The sequence below is a fragment of the Schistocerca nitens genome, chromosome 2, assembly GCF_023898315.1.
Source record: "Schistocerca nitens isolate TAMUIC-IGC-003100 chromosome 2, iqSchNite1.1, whole genome shotgun sequence".
Taxonomy (NCBI): Eukaryota; Metazoa; Arthropoda; class Insecta; order Orthoptera; family Acrididae; genus Schistocerca; species Schistocerca nitens.
In genome coordinates this window covers 430,560,291-430,582,711 of record NC_064615.1, presented here as the reverse complement: position 1 = coordinate 430,582,711, position 22,421 = coordinate 430,560,291, and the positions used below count along the sequence as shown (strand labels likewise).

Genomic DNA, 22,421 nt, shown 5'->3' with positions numbered 1-22,421 from the left:
GAAAAATGCACCTGGAGCTCGAACGATGGTATTCTATAAAGTAACGGTAACAGTAATTTGATACCGTATAAATCATTTTAAATGTAACTTTTTTCAAGATGACACTGAAGGATTTTCATACTGTCATTTATTTTTTGAAGATTCCATATTTTTTAGTCAAAACTATTTTAGGTTTTCGCTTTAATACGATATTGCTAATAATTTCAGTATGTAGGCAAACATTTCACTAAGCTTATCTCATCCATTCTGTCCCGTGGGCGGGGCAGAAAGGGAAACATGCAAGCATTTCTTTGCACAATGTAAAGAAAAAATACATAACACACAGTTTTAAATGATTTTCAAGAACAGTACGTTAAGTTATACTACGATGTGATGTTATGCACATTTCAGTAATGTCTCATGGTGCTCCTCTATTTTAAAAAAATGGTTAAACATTAAGTATCCCATTCCGCCTCGAGTTCCCCTACATTCAAATGTATATCACCAGCTGTCCTCTTCATTATTTGGCCGTCCGTATGGTTTCCTGACAAACTGTGCAGAGAGAGAGTAGCTTTTACGAAGGTACACCAAATTCGTTTTGGTACAGAAAATTTTAAACAAACATGATAGTTCTAAAAATGGGGCGTCTGTAACGTGTGCAAGATGCCGAGGAAACTACTGCTTCCCCTGTTTTTACGATGAATATTACTCCAGCATGCGTAAATCATCAATAGTAAAATAACAAACATATCTAATTTTACACACAACAAAAAAAGTTTTGCATCCCTTTTGTTCCGAACGTTTCGGAACATGTACAGAAAATTGGAAGAGAGATCAACATAAACATCATTTCCTGTCTTTTTATTGCTCATGTATACCACGCATATCATGTTGTACCACCATACAGCGACACCTTCAGACGTGGTGGTCCAGATTGCTGTACACACCGGTACCTCTATACCCAGCACCATGTCATCTTGCATTGATGCACGCCTGTTTTCGTCGTGGCGTACAATCCACTAGTTCATCAAGACACTGTTAGTCCAGATTGTCCCACTCTTCAACGGCGATTCAGCGTAGATCCCTCAGAGTGTTTGGTGGGTCACGTCGTCCGTAAACAGCCTTTTTCAATGTATCCCAGGCATGTGCGATAGGGTTCATGTCTGGATAACATGCTGGCCACTCTAGTCGAGTGATGTCGTTATCCTGAAGGAAGTCATTCACAAGATGTGCACGATGGTGGCGCGAACTGTCATCCATGAAGATGAACGCCTCGCCAATACGCTGCCGATATGGTTGCACTATCGGTCGGAGGATGGCATTCACGTATCGTCAACCGTTACGACGCCTTCCATGACCACCAGCGGCGTACTTTGGCCCTACTTAACACCACCCCAAAACAGCAGGGAACCTACACTTTGCTGCACTCTCTGGACAGTGTGTCTAAGGCGTTCAGCCTGTCCGGGTTGCATCCTAACACGTCTCCGAGGATTGTCTGGTTGAAGGCATATGCAACACTCATCGGTGAAGAAAAAGTGATGCCAAACCTGAGCGGTCCATTCGGCATGTTTGGGCCCATCTATACCTCGCTGCATAGTGTCGTGGTTGCAAAGATGGGCCTCGTCATGGACACTGGAAGTGCAGCCTATGGCGCACAGTTTGAGTCGTCACACGACGTCCTGTGGTTACTTGAAAAGCATTGTTCAACATGGTGGCGTTGCTGTCAGGGTTCACCCGAGCCATAATCCGTAGATAGCTGTCATCCACTGCAGTAGTAGCCCTTGGGTGGCCTGAGCGAGGCATGTCATCGGCAGTTCCTGTCTCTCTGTATCTCCTCCATGTCCGAACAACATCGCTTTGGTTCACTCCGAGACGCCTGGACGCTTCGGTTGTTGAGAGCCCTTCCTGGCACAAAGTAACATTGCGGACGCGATGAAACCGCGGTATTGACAGCTGTGTACCTCTTTCCTGGTGGAATGACTGGAATTGATCCTCTGTCGGACCCCTTTCGTCTAATAGGCGCTATTCATGCATGGTTGCTTACATCTTTTGGCGGGTTTAATCTCTGAACAGTCAAAGGAACGTCTATCTTCAGGAGTTCTGGGAGCCGGGGTGATGCAAAACTTTTTTGATGTGTGTATGTACGAAATCCTCGAGTCGCCTTACAGTCCCTACATGGAAATTTATTTGCAGTTGCAAATTTTCCTGTTTTTACTTTTATGAAAATATTAATGAACACAATAGGTCTATATCGAGCGTTAATTTGGTTTATTTGCGGTGTAAGTAATGTAAAACTTGAAAATGAGAAAGAAGTTCCAGAATAAGGGCTCGACCCCCCAGTACTTTCGAATTTCCGTTGTATAATCTTTATGCTGTAGCAACCACAGAGAGCAACCTTCACCTGTCTGGAAACTACGCTTTCATAAACGGGTCATGCGTCGCTCGGTCAGCGCGAGAAAAGCTACTTTCTTCTAAACACACAGCCGTCTGCAGCTGCCAGTTCTCTCACTTTCATTTCTGGGAAAACACAACATATAACATAGATTTGGACGAAATCGGTGATGATAAGTCCCTTTAACATGTAGAGACACAGTGTAAGGGAAACCTAATGGGTTTCTCCTGATTTAAACGGACAAGAATTATCGTTTGCTAGAAAAAGGAATCAGTGTCATTAAGAAATAGATCCTTTAGGAACTGTAAAAGTCAACAGTGTACGTAACCACGGTAGATTCTGTGCAGTCTTCATTATGCACGTCAGCATCATCTCTAATAAAGAGGTGGGGTGTATCTTTCATGTTTCAAGGTTATGGTAGTGTCATTAAAAGCGGATATATTTGATGCAGCAGCAGTGTTAAGGGAGAATACTCCTGTAGCCATGACGAACTCAATAGTGTGATCTTTCATTTGAGTATAATGCCAGAGCTTCACCTGGTCCACGAGTTAGCAGGCGAGCCGAGAGTGAGTGATACTAGGCAGTTCGATCGTGGTCAGATCCAGTGTGTCTGACGCAGGGGTCATTGTCTCCGAAATCGTGTAGGCACATGTCATCCTATCGAGGTTGCATTCTGAATTTCGTCATGGAGGGAAACGGCCATAGCCATTGTCACCTGCTCTCGGTGACAGCGGTTGGATGACAGAGTCCACGATCCCTGCAGTTAGCTTATAACAACAGACGAATAACTAGCAGGCACGTCCTCTCGGGAGGAAGCGGGCCGGGAACAGGGGAAGAGCTTTCACTGCTCCTCATACAGCCCGCTCGTCAACGGACACTGAGATTAATAGTAGCGTTCGAAAAATGCAGTTTCTCGCTAGATCATGGGATACGTCTTCTTCACCGACATGCCGTGGTACATTGATGACAGAGATCAAAAATGGCTCTGAGCACTATGGGACTTAACTTCTGAGGTCATCAGTCCCCTAGAACTTAGAACTACTTAAACCTAACCAACCTAAGGACATCACACACATCCATGCCCGAGGCAGGATTCGAACCTGCGACAGTAGTGGTCCGCGGTTCCAGATTATAGCGCCTAGAACCGCTCGGCCACTCCGGCCGGCGACAGAGATCGACTTCGTTGAAAACCACTTGTCAACAGGATACCCATCAGGCAAGTAGTGGAAGTGTTCTCATGTGACAGATTTTTACAAGAAATGTATTGAGTCTGCGACACAGCTGCTGTAGCTTGCGAAGTAGGAATCTTGTGCGTCTCAGTACGACGATGCACCAACCCCTTCGCACAGTTGTATCAGGATGACTTACGAAACACGCCACGTACGTGTTGAAATTTCTGTGGTTCCTCAGCCGGCCGAAGTGGCCGTGCGGTTAAAGGCGCTGCAGTCTGGAACCGCAAGACCGCTACGGTCGCAGGTTCGAATCCTGCCTCGGGCATGGATGTTTGTGATGTCCTTAGGTTAGTTAGGTTTCACTAGTTCTAAGTTCTAGGGGACTAATGACCTCAGCAGTTGAGTCCCATAGTGCTCAGAGCCATTTTTTTTTTGTGGTTCCTCAGAACACCTGATCTCTGTTCTTTTGAACACATTTGTCGCAGAGCAAAATGAAGGAGCCGTCGGCCCGTATGTGACCAATATCCTTGAGTTGTGGGAGGCGGTTGAGTGATTATGCCTGCCTGAACGTACGAGATCAAGTAAATGCCATCGCCGTCGTCGATAGCGAATGCCCCTCGCTTATGGGTAATTACATGTTAATTCGGCTGTTCACGAGATATTAGTCTTGACAACAGTATTTATTAATCTTTGTTATTCGTTTCGACCTTACGTCTTTCTCAAAGGCTCTACAAGAAGAATACATGAAAGGTATCAATGAACATACATTGATAAATAAAACGTTTTTCGTACTAACGGAGGAAGCAATCAATCAGTGAAAAACTTTGATAAAATACATGAAATGCAAATCGTAAAAACCGAAGACAGATGGAACTCACCAAACTATCCATAAAACATTCTTAGGTGAAACGAAGGTTAGTCAGTACTAATATCAGTTTGTGAATGCATCGAATTGTTCGTACGTCAACTCTTGTTTATTTCAGTGGAACAATTGCAGCACGCGTGAAAATGAAATATAACAAAATCGCTAGAATGTAATTACGTGGCTGTCGTCGCAATCAGTCTTCGTCAAAACGTTTTTCATCTGAGTCGCACAAAGACGACTAACACATTTTTATGCGCCAATTTCGACAAAGAAGAGAAAATTGTTTTACCCGATTTTGTCACCTACAGTTGTCGCGTTTGACGTTTTAATCTTGTTATTAAAGAGAGCAAAACAGAAAAACGACGTGATTAATCGTGACGTACAAAGCTCTCGCTGCTCTGAGATGTGATTATGAGTGGTAACAAAAATCCTGTCTGTCAACTAGCATCTAGGTGGAGCTGCAAATGACGGGGAGAGAGAGAAGTGACTGATCCCGCTATAATCCTCACATGTGGTACTTATTGGCTGACGTTATTTTCACAGCGTATGTAGTATTTACAAATAGTAACAATACACTACCTCTGATGTGTTTTTTCATCGTCTGCCTTATTAATTTGTAGCAATACGAATATACTGCTAAATGTAAATAATTAAAGCCTCTATTATACATTCCTAAAATTGGTGATTCAGTTTCTTCACTAGCTGTTAACTCGTCGGTGAAGTATGATGCATATATCATACTGTGTATTGACATGAGAAGCAGAGAATGACGGTGTACTAGGGAAACGCTGGATAATGGAATGTGTTCATACAAGGGACAGCGAAATGAAAACGAGACAGTTCGAAAAAAGTAAGTAAAGTATTTATTATTTCAAATATAATCACCATATCTGTTAATGTATCTCAGTGTGAGACAAGGCGGTCAGTGCTTCCATGTTAAAATGTTTGCCATTGCTTACGGAACCATAGTTGTACCCAGGAGAGCATCACCTCGTCCGAAGCAAATCGACAGCCGCAAATATCTTTTTAAGGACGCCAAAAATATCGAAATCACATGGGGACACATAGGGGCTCTATGGAGAATGTTTAAGGGATTCCCAGCGAAGCTTCTGCAGTATGTAGGCGGGTCCACATATCCTTATTATACGCCTCTTATAATATGTCTCCATCTAACCACTTACTCTCTTCTTCTCGTCCAAACTCTTCTGAAAATTAAGCACATAATCCCCTTGAACTTTGGTTGAGTGTATTTTGTTTAAACTTTTGGGTACTTTAATTCTTTCAAGGATTCGACCTTATTAATGAGCTAGCGAGATAGTGTTATGGTAAATTCCCTGCATTTTGATTCGAGAGGATCGCAACCAGTAACAACATAATGCCTTGTCTATTGTCTTAAATCCGTTGCGACTAAAGGTGGGGTTGTTCTTTTGGAAACACTATCGTGAGATAACTGCCAATGCTCTTGCCACAATAGTACACCAGTTCCCGTCACATTAGCTAAGTTAAGCACTGTCGGGCTTGGTTAGCCCTTGGATGGGTCACCGTCTGAGTCTGCCGAGCGCCGTTGGCAAAGCGGATGCAGGCAGCCTTTGTCAGGCCAGCTGAGGAGCTACTTGAATAAGAAGTAGCGCCATCAGCCACGAAAACTGATAACTGCGGGAAGAGTGGTGTGCTGACCACGTGCCCCTCCATATTCGCATCCGGTGACGCCGAAAAAGTGTGGATGACACGGCAGCCAGTCGGTACCGTTGGGTCTCCAAGGCCTGTTCAGACGGTGATTTTCATTGTGAGTTATCTGCTCCAGTCTCGACCAATTCATGATTTTGCTCTGTGAAAAATGACTTCTCCGATGACGTGAGTTACACAGGACGTTAAAAAAAGTGTCGAGTACTTTGAGAGGTGGTAGTACTCATCGAAACAAGAAAAACAATAAACATGTGTCCGGAAATGATTTTTTTTCCGAAATTAGTCTAATAAAAATGGGACCGGATTGAAGACGGACCCTGTAGTGTCCGCACATCGTTGACAGGCGTGGCGAATACCAATTCCTTCTAGTGCCCCATTAACTACAGGTCTAGGGGACTGAGGTCTAAGGAACGAGCAGCCCAAGGCGTGTCTCAACCCCTCCCCACACCCCCTTCCATGACCAGTCCAGCGATTCTGAAATGTCTGCGTCAGATGCGCACACACATTGTGAAGAAAGTGTGCTGGTGCGCCATCATGCACGCACCACAATTGTATTGGTTGTTGAAATGGCGCAGCCTCCAGCAAGATAGGCACTACATTAATGAGAAAGTTCAGTTAACGGCCCCATTTAACCTTTGTGGGAACACATGTGGACCTATTAATCTATCGCCAAGTACACCTGTATCGTTGTTGATGCTATCTTCCATAAATTGCGTGGGGGTTTACATTTTCCCGTATATGCTGGTTATGAAAATTCCCAACACCATGTCTCGTGAACTCTACCTTGGCGGTAACTAAATTCTTGGATGTGAGTAGATCTGCTGCACACTTCTGCAGCAGCCACTGACCGAACCGCTATCGGCCACGATGACCCTGTGGCCTTAGGGTCTGAACGCGCTGTAGATGATATGAGTACAGCAATTCCTGCTGAAGTAACCCCCCCCCCCCCCTCCAGCCACAGATAAGAGAATGAGACACGCCATCTGCTGCTGCTAATCGTCGCACACTAGTCCCAGGGGTTTCTTCCATCGAACATAGCACACGTTCCTCCACGAGAGACGTGTTGACTTTGCAGGTCCTTCTGTCTTCCCAGGTGCAAGGGTACTTTTGTATCTCAGACGCTGGAAAAGTCTGTCTAACAGCTTATCAGAGGCACTCTGCGCTGTGGATATTTTACAGCGTCGAGGGCACAGGCTCGCAGGCTACGTCAATTTGGTAAACCATAGCAGAATATTATAACCGCCATTTCACTTGTCGAGATACAGGCTTCCGTTGCAAAAATGAATGGTGGAAGAAACACGTAAGTGAAACCGCGTTTGGTAGAAGATTAAACACCATGATGCGTACTCAGGGTTGACAGTACTCTACAATAAGTCATACAAACATGATGAAAACTAACGTAGCCTACAACACGATGCGAACCACACAACTGGCTGCAGACCACTTATTGGTAGATAGAGTACTGTGAGTAAGACATCATAACTTCCTGCCGACATATTTAATGGAACCCCATTGCGACGACTATGTTAATACCCACAACCAAGCGTCGCGCAGGCCTTCCTATAAACATGTGTTTATCTCGGAATGTATGCGTTTTCGGACGCATGTTTATTGGACTTATTTTTCTTATTTCGATGACTACTACCACCTCTCAAAGTTCTCGACACTTTTTTGAACAGCCTGTATATGCGGGCAGAAACTTCAACGTTGTCTCATTGTGCGAGTTTTAATTTACTGTCGTCTTTTCTCTTTCCAGGGTTTCCACATACGAGGCGCCTTCAATAAGTAGTGCAACAGTTTTATTTCCTGGCCAATTTCGATCGAAAAAATGCGGAATTTTTTGTGGGCTATCTAGGACTGTTCCCGCTTCAACACCAACAGTTCATGAAGTACGGTAGATATCAGCGCTATGCGCGTCCTTCAAGTCTGCGTCTGTAACGAGACGCGTTCCAAGCAGAGAGCACTCATTAAGTTTCTTTTGGCGGAAAACCAGAGTAACGCAGATATCCATAGGCGCTTCCAGAATGTCTATGGAGACCTGGCAATGAACAAGACCACGGTGAGCGGTTGGGCGTCTGTCATAAACGCAACAAAGCCGCACAAACCTTTCAGATCTCTCGTGTGCCAGCCGCCCGCACGCAGTCGTGACTCCTGCAGTGGTGGAACATGCGGACACTTTTATTTGACGTGATCGACAGATCAAAATCAAACACTTCGCTGCTCAACTGGGCGTCTCTGTTGGTAGTGCTCACACACTCGTCCACCAACTGGAATACTCAAAGGTGTGTGTCAACTGGGTACCTCGCTGCCTCATAGAAGACCAGTAAGTGCAACGAACAATCACCTGAGCGGAATTGATTCAGCATTACGATGCTGATTGGAAGAATGATTTGTCGAACATCGCCACAGGCGAGGAAACATTTCGAACCGGAAACAAAATGGCAATCCATGGAGTGGAACTGCACCACCTCACCTCTCGTCTGGAGAGGAAGCTCAAAGGTGCATCCTCAGCTTATAAAGTCATGACGATAGTCTTCTGGGACTTTCAGGGGATTATTCTTTTCGGTGCCCTCCATCATGGTGTAAGGATAAACTCAGAATTTCAGGGAACTGAAGAAATCACTTCAGGTTTTCGTCGCCACAAAAAATGTAACCGAACCTCTCGCTCGCAGTGACAATGCAAAGCCTCACACGAATGTGCGTACCAGAGAGGAGCTCACAAAACTTCATTGGCTTGTTCTTCCTCATCCAGCCCACAGCCTGGATCTCGCACCTTCCGACTACCAACTGTTTGGGACTAACGAAGAATGCTCTGTGCGGGAATCTGTACTTGGATGATGGGGACGTGGTCATTGATGCAGAAAGACGTTGGTTGCGACGTCATCTAATAGAGTGCTCCCAATAACGTGGCGTAAGGCTGTCGCACTGAACAGAAAGTATGTTGAAACTAGTTATTTGTAGCCAAAAGAGTCGGGAATAAGATGGGGAATTGGAATCCTGAATAAAATCAACCAGCTTTCAGAAAAATGGGTTACATTTCTTACTGAACACCCATCGTAACCTGGTGTTATTTGGAATGGGAAACATCTACACATTGTTGCTGAACTGTGCACGCTTTGAGATCCGTTTAGCACTCAGTGGCAAAAACGTTGAACGTAATTGTGTGTGCTCACTACTACCCCCACTGTACCCACGTCTCACTATGCCTAGAATGGAAGTCAGGATCTGTAGGTTAGTACAAACTGAAACTCCAGCTTAAATGAGTATTATGTACTGGCCGCAGTAAAACGATGTAGGTTTGGCAATAGACAACAAGAAAAGACAGCAGGAGAATTCAGGTCATCATTTGAACAAATAAATCAATATTTTTATTTATTTTCGTAGGAGTCCTTTACAATGTGGCCATTTGAGTTCAAAAAATGAAAGATGTTTTATCATCAAGTTTTCGGACGTAAGAAGCTAGGTCCACAAGCTTTTTAAGTCACTATAATTTGTATGTCTACTCAGTGGTAAGTCTACTCACTGGTTTGTCAATAACACATAGTGTAAAGCACGTCTCAATTCCTACGTTTTGCTGCGGTTTGAAGTTAACAGCAATATTTCTTCTCTTCAAAATGGAATTCTTGGCCCCTAACACTAACACATATTTTTAAATATTCAATTTGCGACTATAGTAGTCACTCGGCATCATCAGAATCTTGAAAGGGTTTTGAATTTGTAGATTACCAGATGTTACATGCCACATACTTCATGGTTTAAGGTGGCGAAGTTTGTTTGTTGAATTTCAGTCGATTGGAGCGACGAAAATATTGCCACTGTTTTGTGGAATGATGGTTAGCATGTTCTCACATCTTTCCCGTGGCATGCAACTATCGATGCTATAACCACTTGCAAAACTGTTTGCACGATGTAGGCCTTGTGCCATCTTTCATACATTTTGCAACATGTATCAACGGAAAATAATGATAATTATTGTCATTTTTTTCTGTTTTCCGTCTCTCCGTAGTTGCTTCAAAATTCGTACTGAAATCCAGGTATACATAAGAAAAAACAACCTCAGGGACATCACACACGTACTCGCAGATAAAGAAAGACGTCACCCAGAAGAAGGCAAAAGCACCAACACTCAGAAGCCAACCCACGGTCCACAAACGCCTTATTCCGTTGATGTCACTTATTAATTTCATGAATGCACCATCTTACCTTGTGGCATTATGAAATGAAGCGCGTAGGAATCAGCGAGTGGATATCTGTGTAGAGGGACATTCCTAAAGTGCCCGACAAAGGTGAGTGGGTAGACCGAAGGTGTTGCCAAACGGGGGCGCGGTGGTGTCTTGGGGCACACTTCGGGGAGGGGGGGGGAAGTTATTTAACTGCGTGTTCGTGTGGCAACTCCCGCTTGCACGCGCCACAAGTGGGTGCGAAAGAAGGATGGATGAAACAGCGTAACCACCCTCTTATACTTAGGATCACGTTCAAATTGCGTCGAAACGTTCTGAACTGTTCCTAGTGGTTCCAACAAATATACCAGAGCAAAAATTGCGGCCACGCTAGAACGTGAAGAGATGAAATCTCACTCACTGGCGAAGAAGCCCTGCTAAGTCCTTTGAGAATGGTAGGAGCGGTATATCAACAGTATCAAAGGCTGTCAAGAACGTGGCCCTTTTGCAGATCGTAATTAATACTGTCATTTTCAACTGTGAACTGTGTCGAAATGAAAACCCCGAGAGAAGTTTGGTTTCATTCATGGACTTTGTGACACCCGCTGAGAACTTTTCGAGGCCATTCTCAGTGGCGATGTTTCCGTAATATTACCCTCTGCTGTAATAAAACCACGTGAATTCAACGCCGGGAATCGCGGTTCTGACCTCCGTCGAAGAAGCGTCAAAGAAGGGGTGAGACGTGGGTAAGGGGTGGTGTTTGACATGCCCACGGTACCGTTGGCCAAAATTTCAGTGCCAGCGTGACGCTTATTAACTGACCTTTTGCCAAACATGAAATTCTAAGTTCCGCCTCCCTTTATTTTCATATGTTGGCGCCTTACTGTATCTGGGTCTGACATTGCAGGGGGACGCGCTTTTGCCCCGTTCCAGAGGAACGTTGTAGGCAGCTTAGAGCTAAGTTTGGAAATTCTGCGTAGCTATGGGAGAAAATTATGCTGTTTCAAAACAAAAAAATTTTTTAACTTTGTTGTACAGTTTATTTGCACCAATTATTTTCTGACGTATTTTTAAAAGTAATCATTAAAACTATCTGCTACGAAAGAACAGTTTTCTACAATGCTCCCCTTTTCTTTAACATAAATGATGACATTATCTATGGATTCTTTGCTTGTCTGTTATATTGATTTTACGCAGTTCTCTCCTCTGTCAATTTCAGATTAGATGTGCATACTCCTAAATTCCTTACGACCTTTCTTAATATGTTACAGTACTGTAAATAGTAAGGAAGTATTACTGGGTTAGTACTTGTTCTTCCTATTTTGTACAAGTGCTTTTTTCGTTATGAATAGACACTGATACCTAGAGTAATCCGAGGATTCATTAATGACTTGTCCTTATTACATTTAACTTTCTTTTTAGGAAAACGTAATTAATTTTCACGTAACTTGTTTAAAAGTCTTTTCCTTTCATTACCCCCAGGGGTAAGGTTAGCTTACTAACGTTAACGGAAGCCGGTGGTATAATAGGGAGACAGGATACTGAATATCTCGCGCGGCGCCTATGCGCTGCTGCTTTAATAACTTTCGTAAATTTATGCTTAGTTGAGGAGATCGTACCAACCGTGCGAAAACTCCTTACAGTTGCCAGGCGAATAGTCAAATGCCCACGGTCGATCGAGGCACTAAGAAGTCATTACATCTGATGTGGTTCAAAACAAAAGAAGTGTGCTAGCAGCAGGAGAATTTTAATTGAGCGACCGTATAATGTCGCTTGGTGATCAACCTGCTGGAGGAGTATCCGAACTTAACTTTCGTGGTAAAATTGGTTGAAATGGCTCTGAGCACTATGGGACTCAACTTCTGAGGTCATTAGTCCCCTAGAACTTAGAACTACTTACACCTAACTAACCTAAGGACATCGCACACATCCATGCCCGAGGCAGGATTCGAAGCTGCGACCGTAGCGGTCTCGCGGTTCCAGACTGCAGCGCCTAGAACCGCACGGCCACTTCGGCCGGCCAACTTTCCCGGAAGAGAAACACTGATGATTCGGATGAACCTTGAGTTCACGTAATCTGACACTTAGTAAATGCTGGCATGGAGAAAAGTATTATGGTCGTTACCACAAATGCCAACTCGTTAAACATACTCCCGCTTGTTTATTCAGGTACAAGGAACGGATTTATCATTAGAGCAAGACCTTTTTGCAGCCTGAGAAGCCTGTTGATATTTTCACAGCTATTTGAATACTACCAGTTTTGAGAAGTGAGTCCTGGAGAATTCGCTCCCCAATCTAACCAAAGTAAGTATAACAATTGGTGACTGTAGTGGAGTGCAAGAAAACAAAGCACACTCACTATATGTTGTCAAAATCTATACTATTTATCTGCTGCAAATTAACTGATGTGTCAGCACAGTATGAAATTCAGCTTTAACACAATGACACAAGCTCAGCACAACAGGCTGTGATGTTGTAGGACTGGACCATGTGAGAAATCAAGCAATCACCATCGACAGTTGCACTGAACATTTATTTGGCACATTTAAACAAGACAATAACAAACAAGATCATCAACGTATTTTTAAAATTACCATTTAGGCGAGAGAAAGTAACTTCAGAATTTAAACATTCGTAAACCACGGCACTTATGGCCTATTACACATTTAGTGAAATGAATTAAAATTTATTTACTCAAAAACTATGCTCAACCTCAAGAACAATTTAGTAAAATTTAACGAGGATTAGTTTCAAACTATTTAAACACACAATAACAACTGGCCTCATAGTAACTTCTAAGAATTTATGAAACTATTCGTTTAAGATTAGACACGTGTCTCTGACACACTATCACTTCAGATAGAAACATAACAGTAATGTTATAGCAATTCGCAGGAAAATATATTCAGGAAAATTTTATCCATGTATATCTATAGCAATTGGCCAGTTTAACTCCGTTGTGTGATATAAATACAATAACGAGCGGCACTTAGACAAGAACCAGCCAAACTGTTTTCAATGGCGGTTAACTCTGATAGTATCAATCTACAAACAAAAGGTATCAGCACTGCAGGCCCTAGTAAATATTAATCATCACATCACATACAGCTCCTCTTTTAGATGTGCTCTTCCTGCTGCCTCGCACGGCACATGTAGTGTCTACCAGACTTGGCAAACGACATTACTGCTAGGCGTCCCAAAGCAAAATCCTCGCTACTTGCTAGAGCTTCCCCTTCGCTCCCTGATCGGCCTGGTAGGTGACGCCACCGTGTGCTCTGCACACACCACTGGACAGATGACCCATACTGGCGACAGGAATATCGCTGATCGAGCCACACGGCTCAGTAACAATTTAGAAATAAGAAAAAATTCTAACTATTTGAGTTGAGTCAAATGTTCACAGGCTTGAAAAGGTGTATCGCCACTGTAGCGGCACCACCGTTTAAGATAGGGAAGTTAGATTTGATGCAATATTTCTGAGCGCACAAGTTAGTCAGGCGCGGACCTGTTGACAGTAAGTTCCGCTTACCAGCGGTTGCGAAGTAGAATGGAGGCCACAGGGCCATAGAACCTTCTGAAAAGAGTAAACGCAGAGGTTTGCATGGCGCAAGTTACAGGCCAAAGGGCCCACTGACCCAACCTAGGTGTTATGGGTACATGAATCGGAATGGCACGTTAGCAAAACAGAGGCGCACAGCTGCATATAAATAGGTGCCGGTTTTCTAACGGGGGTGGATTCAAGTGTGGCAGCTCTCCTGGACGGCGGGGCGTGTCACACCACGGGCTACAAGCAACAGCAGATGGGGCGCCAGCGTGCCAGTCCACGGTGGGTCGCTGGTTCGACCCTCAGAGGCGCTTGTTGTTGCCCATGATCTTAACCACAACGTTGAAGAAGCACGCAGCGAGCTGCCCTGGGGTTCCCAGCAGAGCGGCGCTGAGGCAACGGGGATGAAGGCCACTGAGTCGGCTACCGGCGCATCCTGACATCGTCAAAACATCGTGGCTGTACACGGCCAGCATGCCACAGTACGTTGCATGGAGTGCTGAGGTAGCCTTCCGTGCCAAGCTGTTTTGCAGACAGTGAAGTGGCATCCTCGGCATCGCGGGACCCTGTGACACATGCAGGGGGAATGCCGCACTGCAGCTGGGAATAATAAAATACTTGAAGATCACAGCCGAGTTTTAATACGGCGCATCCTGACACTTTCCATCCACGTCCAACATTCCTCCACCGCACGCCAACCTCTACATTTGGCAGTGACAGCTATAATTGGTGTCAGAATGGCGGGCATCGTCTGTACAGTACAACATTCGAGCCCACCGCCATCATTACAGCAACAAAAATGTGGTGAGTGTTGACCAATTTTTCTTTTGGAGTGTTGGACGTTTCCTTTCTTTGCGTTGTCAGAGTAAGTGTTAGTGTGTTTGGAGCAGTAAGATTTTTTCCGTCGCATTTAATTACTTCTGTATTCAGTTGAGTATGATGTTTTATTTATCTTGTCCTATTACATCATCGCATAAAACATAAGATGAGATACTGAGCTGTAGGAAGTCAGTTTATTTTTGCAGTTAAATATTTTGTTTCTGTGGGATTTTATAGGCTGAAATGGGACTAACTGGAAATGAAAGCAATACAATGGCAGAGTGAGGGACGCAAGGTGTGTCGGAACAAGAAGCAGTATGGATTTTGATGGAAAAGGTAACACAATTGACAGTGGACAATACACAGTTGAGAAGTGAATTAACATCCATGAGTGAACAGGTAACCGCATCTGATCTGTCGTTGTTGCGTAGGGTGCCGCAGCAGGAGATTGATCTAGCTGCTGCAAGTTTGATTATTCAGTTTTGTGGCAAGGAATCTGAGGATGTGCGCTCGTTTGTGGAGGACTTGGAAATTTCAGCTGTGATGATTGGTCTGATGAACAGTTGTTACACGTAGCCAAGATTAGAATAACGGTTGAGGCGAAGACGTACGTAAGGTGTTCTCAGGCCTTACGGAAGGAAGGACAGTTTAAGCAGTTGAAGGAGGGGCTTTTACAAGAAACAGAATAGCGCTCGGTACTTCAGGGAGAGGTTGAGTACAATGACCAAGAGACAGGGGGAAACGGTAGAGAAATTTGCGGACAGAATAAGAGAAATTAACGAGTATACTTACGAGTTAGGCCAGAGCGATGACGCGAATGGTGTTCTATTGCAGGAGGCCGAGCAAAGGGCACTTGATGTATTTTTGAGGGGGTTACCGGCGCACATGGCGAGGAAAGTGTGTGAAGGGACTCCGAAAGATTTGTATTGCGCCATTCAGATAGCAATCCAATGTGACGAAATGGATGTGGCAATGGTGCTTTGTAGACAAATGGTGTTTATAGCGGGTATAAAATGTTATAATTGTGGCCGTACGGGACATGTGTAGAGGCAATGTACCAGTCACTGAGGAATAGAGGAAGGGGTGGAAATCAGCAGCATGGAAGATGGAGAAGTGGAGTTAGTAGAGGTGGACAATCTTAAACGGTGGAGGGGGCCAAAGACCCATCTAAGGGAGATCGCATACAAATACGTATGCAGAGGGGTAATGTTGAGTGGTAGGTACCATAGGAACTAAAAAGTTTCAGATTTTGTCTAAGTCAGAGCGGCGACTATGTAGAGAAGTATCTGGAAAGTGTACCTAACTCTTGCAAATAAAATGTTTCTGTTTTTCACTGTGGTTTCCATTTAGCGACCGATCGGAACCTACTTTCTGGACAACCCTCGTATAACAGACAACGTTCGGTTTAAGTAGCTTATATTACTGTATTCCTGTCTTTTCCTGAATATATTCGTCCTTTTTTCTTTCGTCGATCAAGCATTTCTTCTAATATCCTGTTTTTCTTTGCTGCTATCTTCCTTGAATCTATATTTGTCCAACTTCGGTGACATACAGAACGTTAAGTCATCACATCATTCTTTAGTACTTCATTGTCACATTTCATTCGGCACTGATTCTTCTGTACTGTTCTCTTAAACTTCACTCTATTCTTCACCACTACTAAATTCTTGTATAGGCTTGTATACCAGAAATGTTGCTGTTGAGACTGGTTTTCTTTCCATTCTGATGAAAATAATCCGCTCACTGAAATGCTGACAGTGACTCACTGTCCTCAAAACATCCTACTCATGTCGAATCCTGTTGCCGTTACTCCATTTGCTGCTACTGTTTTTATTACCCCATGCTCGTCTGACCAGAAGTCTCTTCTATCTTCCCACCATTTCACTTCACTGGTTCGATAAAAACGGAATCCTTACCGGATCGCTCTGTTGCCCGCCCTCTGTCTGTCTGTCAGTCTGTCTGTCCGACTCTTCGAAACCCTCATGCTCAGGAACGGTTTGATGTATCAAGCTCAAATTTATCTCACATATTAAAGTCTATGTTCCGTTTTTGATGTAAAAAGATCTAGCTTCTAACTCAGTGCAATCGATACGGCCATTTACGTAACATACACTACTGGCGATTAGCCGGCCGGAGTGGCCGTGCGGTTCTAGGCGCTACAGTCTGGAGCCGCGAGTCCGCTACGGTCGCAGGTTCGAATCCTGCCTCGGGCATGGATGTGTGTGATGTCCTTAGGTTAGTTAGGTTTAAGTAGTTCTAGGTGACTGATGACCTCATATGTTAAGTCCCATAGTGTTCAGAGCCATTTGAACCATCAAAACGTGCAGGTTAATTCCCGCTGACATAGAATCATGAAATTTTCCAAGAAGCATAGTTTCACAATATAACCAAAAGGGAAAAATCCGAACTTGGCTAATTTGTAACTATATCATACGAAAAAAAATTGTTTTCATTTGTTACCAGAGTGTCTTTCTGTCCCACTGTGTGTTACGACACCATTTTTCAGGTATGGCAGACATATAAAGTTGAAAGCTATATCACATACTAAGGTTCACAGCCCTTGGGGGTATGACAAACGTTAGCGTGTAGGTCAGTGCAGTGGAAAGACACGGCCATTTATGTCACATATGCTGATACTCGCTCATTAAAGCCTTAGGGTATTTCCCTTGATGTCGTATCATGAAATTTGGCAACAGTTAAATTCAAACATTATCGAAAGCCTCGGGTACTTGGGACTGATATCTTGCCAGTACCATTGTCTACAAAAGGCAAAAATCGTCGAGATCGTCGGTTTTCAGTATGTATGAACTGCCCATACACAAGATTAAGAATGTATGGAACCCTCAGTGGGCGAGTCCTGCTCGCACCTGGTAAATTTTTATTTCAGTTACAGGCCCCACGTCTTGTGAATACTCAACAGTTTTATTTAATGCAGTGGTTTCCGGTGTCTTTTCCATCCTTATGCGGTTGATCATCGCTGATTCTTCCGACAGTTTCCCTCAATTAACCGGCACCAAAGAAACGATTACCTCCCAGCCTCGAATACACCCGGTCCACTCAGAGCTACTAGCGACTGCGGCAGAGCTGTTAGTGACGGGAGCAGCGCATAATGACTGTATAGTGTGTATGAGCTTCCAAAGGAACGATTACTTTGCTCACGGCAGTACCAAAGCACACTACTAGAGGAGCTAAAACTAAATGATACGACGAATTCGTAAAGTAGTTAAGAATAAACTGAGAGTGGCTGCGCCCTACTGAGAAACATTTATTCACATTACGGCTGTACAAAAGTGTTCAGTCTTTCATTCGGCTTCATTGGTATACTGAGATCTAGGCCAGTCCATACTTTCCATTGCCTTATTTTTGATATGCGGTAAGGATAGAGAGCTGCCCCCTCAGACACCGTTTTCCGGGAACCACAGCTGATTACTTGGGCGCTATCTCGCAGATGAAAGGCAGTTCCAGGTCGCAGCGCACGTCCTTGTAGAAGCCCCTGCCGGACACAGCCAGGCAGTTTTCGGGGTTCCCACCGTCGTAGTTGTTTGGCTCGCCAGGATTCCACACTCGGTACTCCATGTCTCTTAGGTGCCTGCCTGTCAAAAGAAAACGGCTGACTGAGGCAAGGAATGTGTTCGGTTACTACACAAACATAACTGTATTACAAGTACCCTGCGAAGGATGTAGAGCTCATCTGACATATCATGAATATTTTCTCTGTTAGTTGTCACACCCAGGCTACACACACATACAAACGCACGCGCAAACACGCACACGCACACACACACACACACACACACAAACACAAAAGCACGCAGGCACACACACACACACACACACACACACAAACACAAAAGCACGCAGGCACACACACACACACACAAACACACACACACACACACACAATAAGGGAAGAAGAGAGAGAGAGGCATCAGCAGACACAAAACCTGTAACAGAGAAGGTTGAGAAAATTATTTAACATATTAGAATGAAAGTACGTGAAACATCAGAGAGGTCATAATAGTAAAAGAAGTATGGAAAAATAGTTTTTAGTAGTTACAAGGAATTTAACAGTTCTGAGTAGCAAACAGTACACCGATTTACAGTAGCTTTACCTGAAGTATGGGTAGCATCGGGACTCTTTAGGGTTCCGTGCCTCAATCTGTAAAAACGGGACCCGTACACGATCACTTTGTTGCCCATCTGTGTGCCTGCTTGTCTGCCTGTCCTATTGTTAAGAGCCTTTTGTCTCAGGAACGGGTGGATGTATCAACTTCAAATTTGTTACATAGTAAGATATATGGTATCGTGGCAGTGTAAAAATTGTAAGCTTCTAAGGCAATGCAATAAAAAATACAGCCATTTATGTCAGATACTTTGATACTCTAAAACTCACTCATTAAAACCTGTAGGGGGGATTCCCGTTGACCTAGAATTATCAAATTTGGCAAGAAGTAGGATTTCACAGTGCAAATAAAGGAAAAATTCCAAAAATTGTTAGCTTCCAATTATACAACACGAAAAAATATTTTTTGTCATTTTTCATCCATCTGTCTGTTTGTCCGTTCGCCTATTATGGCCCGTTTCTCTCTTGAACAGACTGGCGTATCAAGTTCAAAGTTATGTCACTTATCGAAGTCTTTGATAGCTTAGTGGTGTAAAACGTTTAATTATCAAAGTCGGTTCAGTCAAAATATTCGGCCATTTATATCTCATATATCGAAACTCGCAAACCCACTCCACAAAATCTATACGATACGTCCCGTTGACCTGAAATCACAAAATTTAGCAAGAAGTAGTGTTTCACAGTAGAGATAAAGGAAAGAAATCCGACACTTTTTGATTTGTAATTGTATATTGTTTTGTCATTTTTTATCTCTCTGTATGCTGGTCTGTCCGTCTGCTAAGACCCCTTTTTCGCGTAAACAGTGTGGCGTATCAAATTCAAATTTATTTCGCTTACTAAGTTATATGTTCCCTTGGCGGTGTTAAATATTTACGATTGTAAGTCATCGCAATCAGAAGATTCGTCCACTTATGTCACATATTTTGATACTCGCTAACTTACTCAACAAAACCTATTGGCACTTCCCGTTGACGAAGATTCATTAAATTTGGCAGAAAGCAAGGGTTCACATTGCAACTAACGTAAAAAAACTGAAAATTATTAAATTCAAATTATATCACATAAGAAACAACTTTTTGCCATTAGAACATACGCGTGCATTCATCCACCGTCAAAAGCATAACAGACGCACGTTTCTGCATACAAACACGTTTTAGCAAATAAGTAGAACATATTTTTTAATATATATAAAGTCATGTGAAAACTGAAACAACTGTATACACAGCTATTTAGCACATACATTTTCTCGTGTCTTGTGCCACTCACAACAGAGCACATCATTGGAACTAGCGGCGCCGTGACTCCATTGATGTGCTCTGGTGTGAATGGCATAAGACAAATGTATGTGGTGAATAACTATGTAAAGTTTTTTTGAGCATGGCTGCTTGGTTCAGTGACCGTTTATAAATTAAAATTGAGACAAATGAGCCCTTGGTCACAATTGTTTAGTCTTATTAACCAGGTTTTAACACTTCTAAGAGTGCCTTCATCAGAATTTAGACAGTTAAAGTGGTCAATGACATAATTACAAATTTATGGGCAAAAAAATTTTTATATATAAAAAGTGGAAATACTGACCAACAATACAAGACAGAGAAAGTCTTTTCCCCATAAATTTGTAATTATGTTATAGACCACTTTAAATGTATAACTTCTGATGAAGTGCTGAAACCTAGTTAATAAGACATAAAATTGTGACCAAAGGCTCATTTGTTTCACTTTTAACTGTGTAAAAAGTTGTTTTAGTTTTAACATGCCGATGCATCACTTGGTTGCTTGATTTGTGGGGGGGACCAAACAACGAAATCATCGGACCCATGCGTCAATTCTCTACGCATCAGTTCTCGAATCTGATACATACCTTCCAATTCATGAAAAAATATACCTTTACTACTACTTCAACATCTGAAGATGGTAACACTGATTACCGAAACCGCTTAACGAGAATAACGATTATTATTAGCGATCTCGGCAAAGAAATTCAGCTTCTCTAATCCTAGTTGTTTACTTGAATCGACTGAAGTGGTATATCTGTGGGCTACTGGCCGACTATCTGTGTACTTGTATATGGCCAGTTTAAGGGTGATCAGCAATGTATGCGAACTGAAGGAAACTCCCCAAGCCATGATCTCTCAAAAGGCATTTTATTGGGTGACCGATTTCGACAAAGCTATGCTATCATCATCTGATCTTAGGCTATAAATTTTTTACAACATGTTCACCATCAGCGTTTCAAGTAGCTTCACATTGAGTATACACTTCCCACGACCATGAAGATCACCGTACATCGGCATGTCAAATGTAAAATTGTTGTGTGTCATCGTAACGTAACTATACTGCGCCGATTACAAGTGTTCATGCCCACCATCAATTGGCAACTTATACAGACATACACACTCACTCATAAAGAGTGAGTCAGGAGGAAATGTACAGTCTTTGAGACGTGATAGTATTAGTGATTCTGAACAACAAACTTGATATGGACATCTGCTCTACTGCGAATGGTTTCCAAGATAGAACACGTTTAATATCACTTTTGTACGTTTTTCTTTAATAACTCGATAACCACACACTCCAACGAAAACGTGTCTCGGTACACAATTAAACTAAATTAAATTTGCTACAAGGAAGGTCCTGTTTGTTTTTGTCTAGGACTAACAGTTTGCGCGGAGAGATCACGAGAATATTGAAAATCTCGTGCGACGCTCGTGCGCTGTAGCTTAGGTACTTTTTGGTGGCCAGTTTGAGATAGTTTCCCGACTTGATCGACAACAAGCGTACTGCATCAAAATGTGCGTCTCAACTTCATCTATATTACTGTGGTACATTGTAAACAATGACAATGAATAACACAGAAAATAAATAGAAATGTACATTAAAAGGCTCTATCTCGGAAACCATTCGGAATACCAAGTGCTCATTTGTTTCACTTTTATTATACTGCACTGATTACAGGTGAATCCCAATCATTGTGGAAGCTGATTCATAGTCTGTCATGCTTTCGTATGAATCAGTTGCACATGATTGGGATTCACGATATCCAGTTTTATGGAGCTATACGATAAGCTTGTTGATTCGAAAAAAGCGTATGGTGCTTGAAGATGGCAAAACGAATTGCCGAAACTGGTTGCTTTTGAAATAAAATACAAGATCTTAAAGTATACGGCTGTTGGTAAAGTTTATTGAATTGAAAAATATTACAACTTATTTCTAACTTTTCAGTAATGCCCCTAATTTTTTCATGGATTCTGAATGGGGACATCTCACTTTCTGGTTCTTTGCACCCTGTAGCTTTCCCCATACATTTCATGACACGAGCAACTTTCTTTTCACCTATAATACGTTCGACGAGCCTGAGATGAGAAGCAACGTGGTAAATATTTGAGATGGTTCTCAATTCCTTCTGCGTTCAGAGTCGCAAATTTTGCCATACGAATTTCCTGATACGCGAATAGACAAAGGCCACAAACATTAAAACCATCATCTACACAGTCTTTCAAATCGTTTTTCAAAGTCTTTCGCAGTTGCAAAATTTTGTTTACGATTGGCAGTAACGTTCATTTCCCGTTTGTAACTGTGAACTGCCTTCCTTCAAGCCGTTTTAAGTAAGTGAGTGGCTGAAACATCTATTGTCTTTGTAATATGTGCTGAGCTCACTAGACGGCACACTTCACCATTGAG

General features: G+C 42.9%; 1 protein-coding gene across 1 annotated transcript in view; it reads right to left on the bottom strand.

The window, feature by feature from the left end:
* Positions 1-17,881: 17,881 nt before the first annotated feature.
* LOC126234433 (C-type mannose receptor 2-like) overlaps positions 17,882-22,421 on the bottom strand; it is a 49,651-nt gene continuing 45,111 nt past the window's right edge. The window contains exon 6 of the mRNA XM_049943128.1: positions 17,882-18,210. Within this exon, the coding sequence (XP_049799085.1) occupies positions 18,044-18,210 (167 nt within the window). The 3' untranslated portion in view covers positions 17,882-18,043. The remainder of the gene's footprint in view (positions 18,211-22,421) is intronic.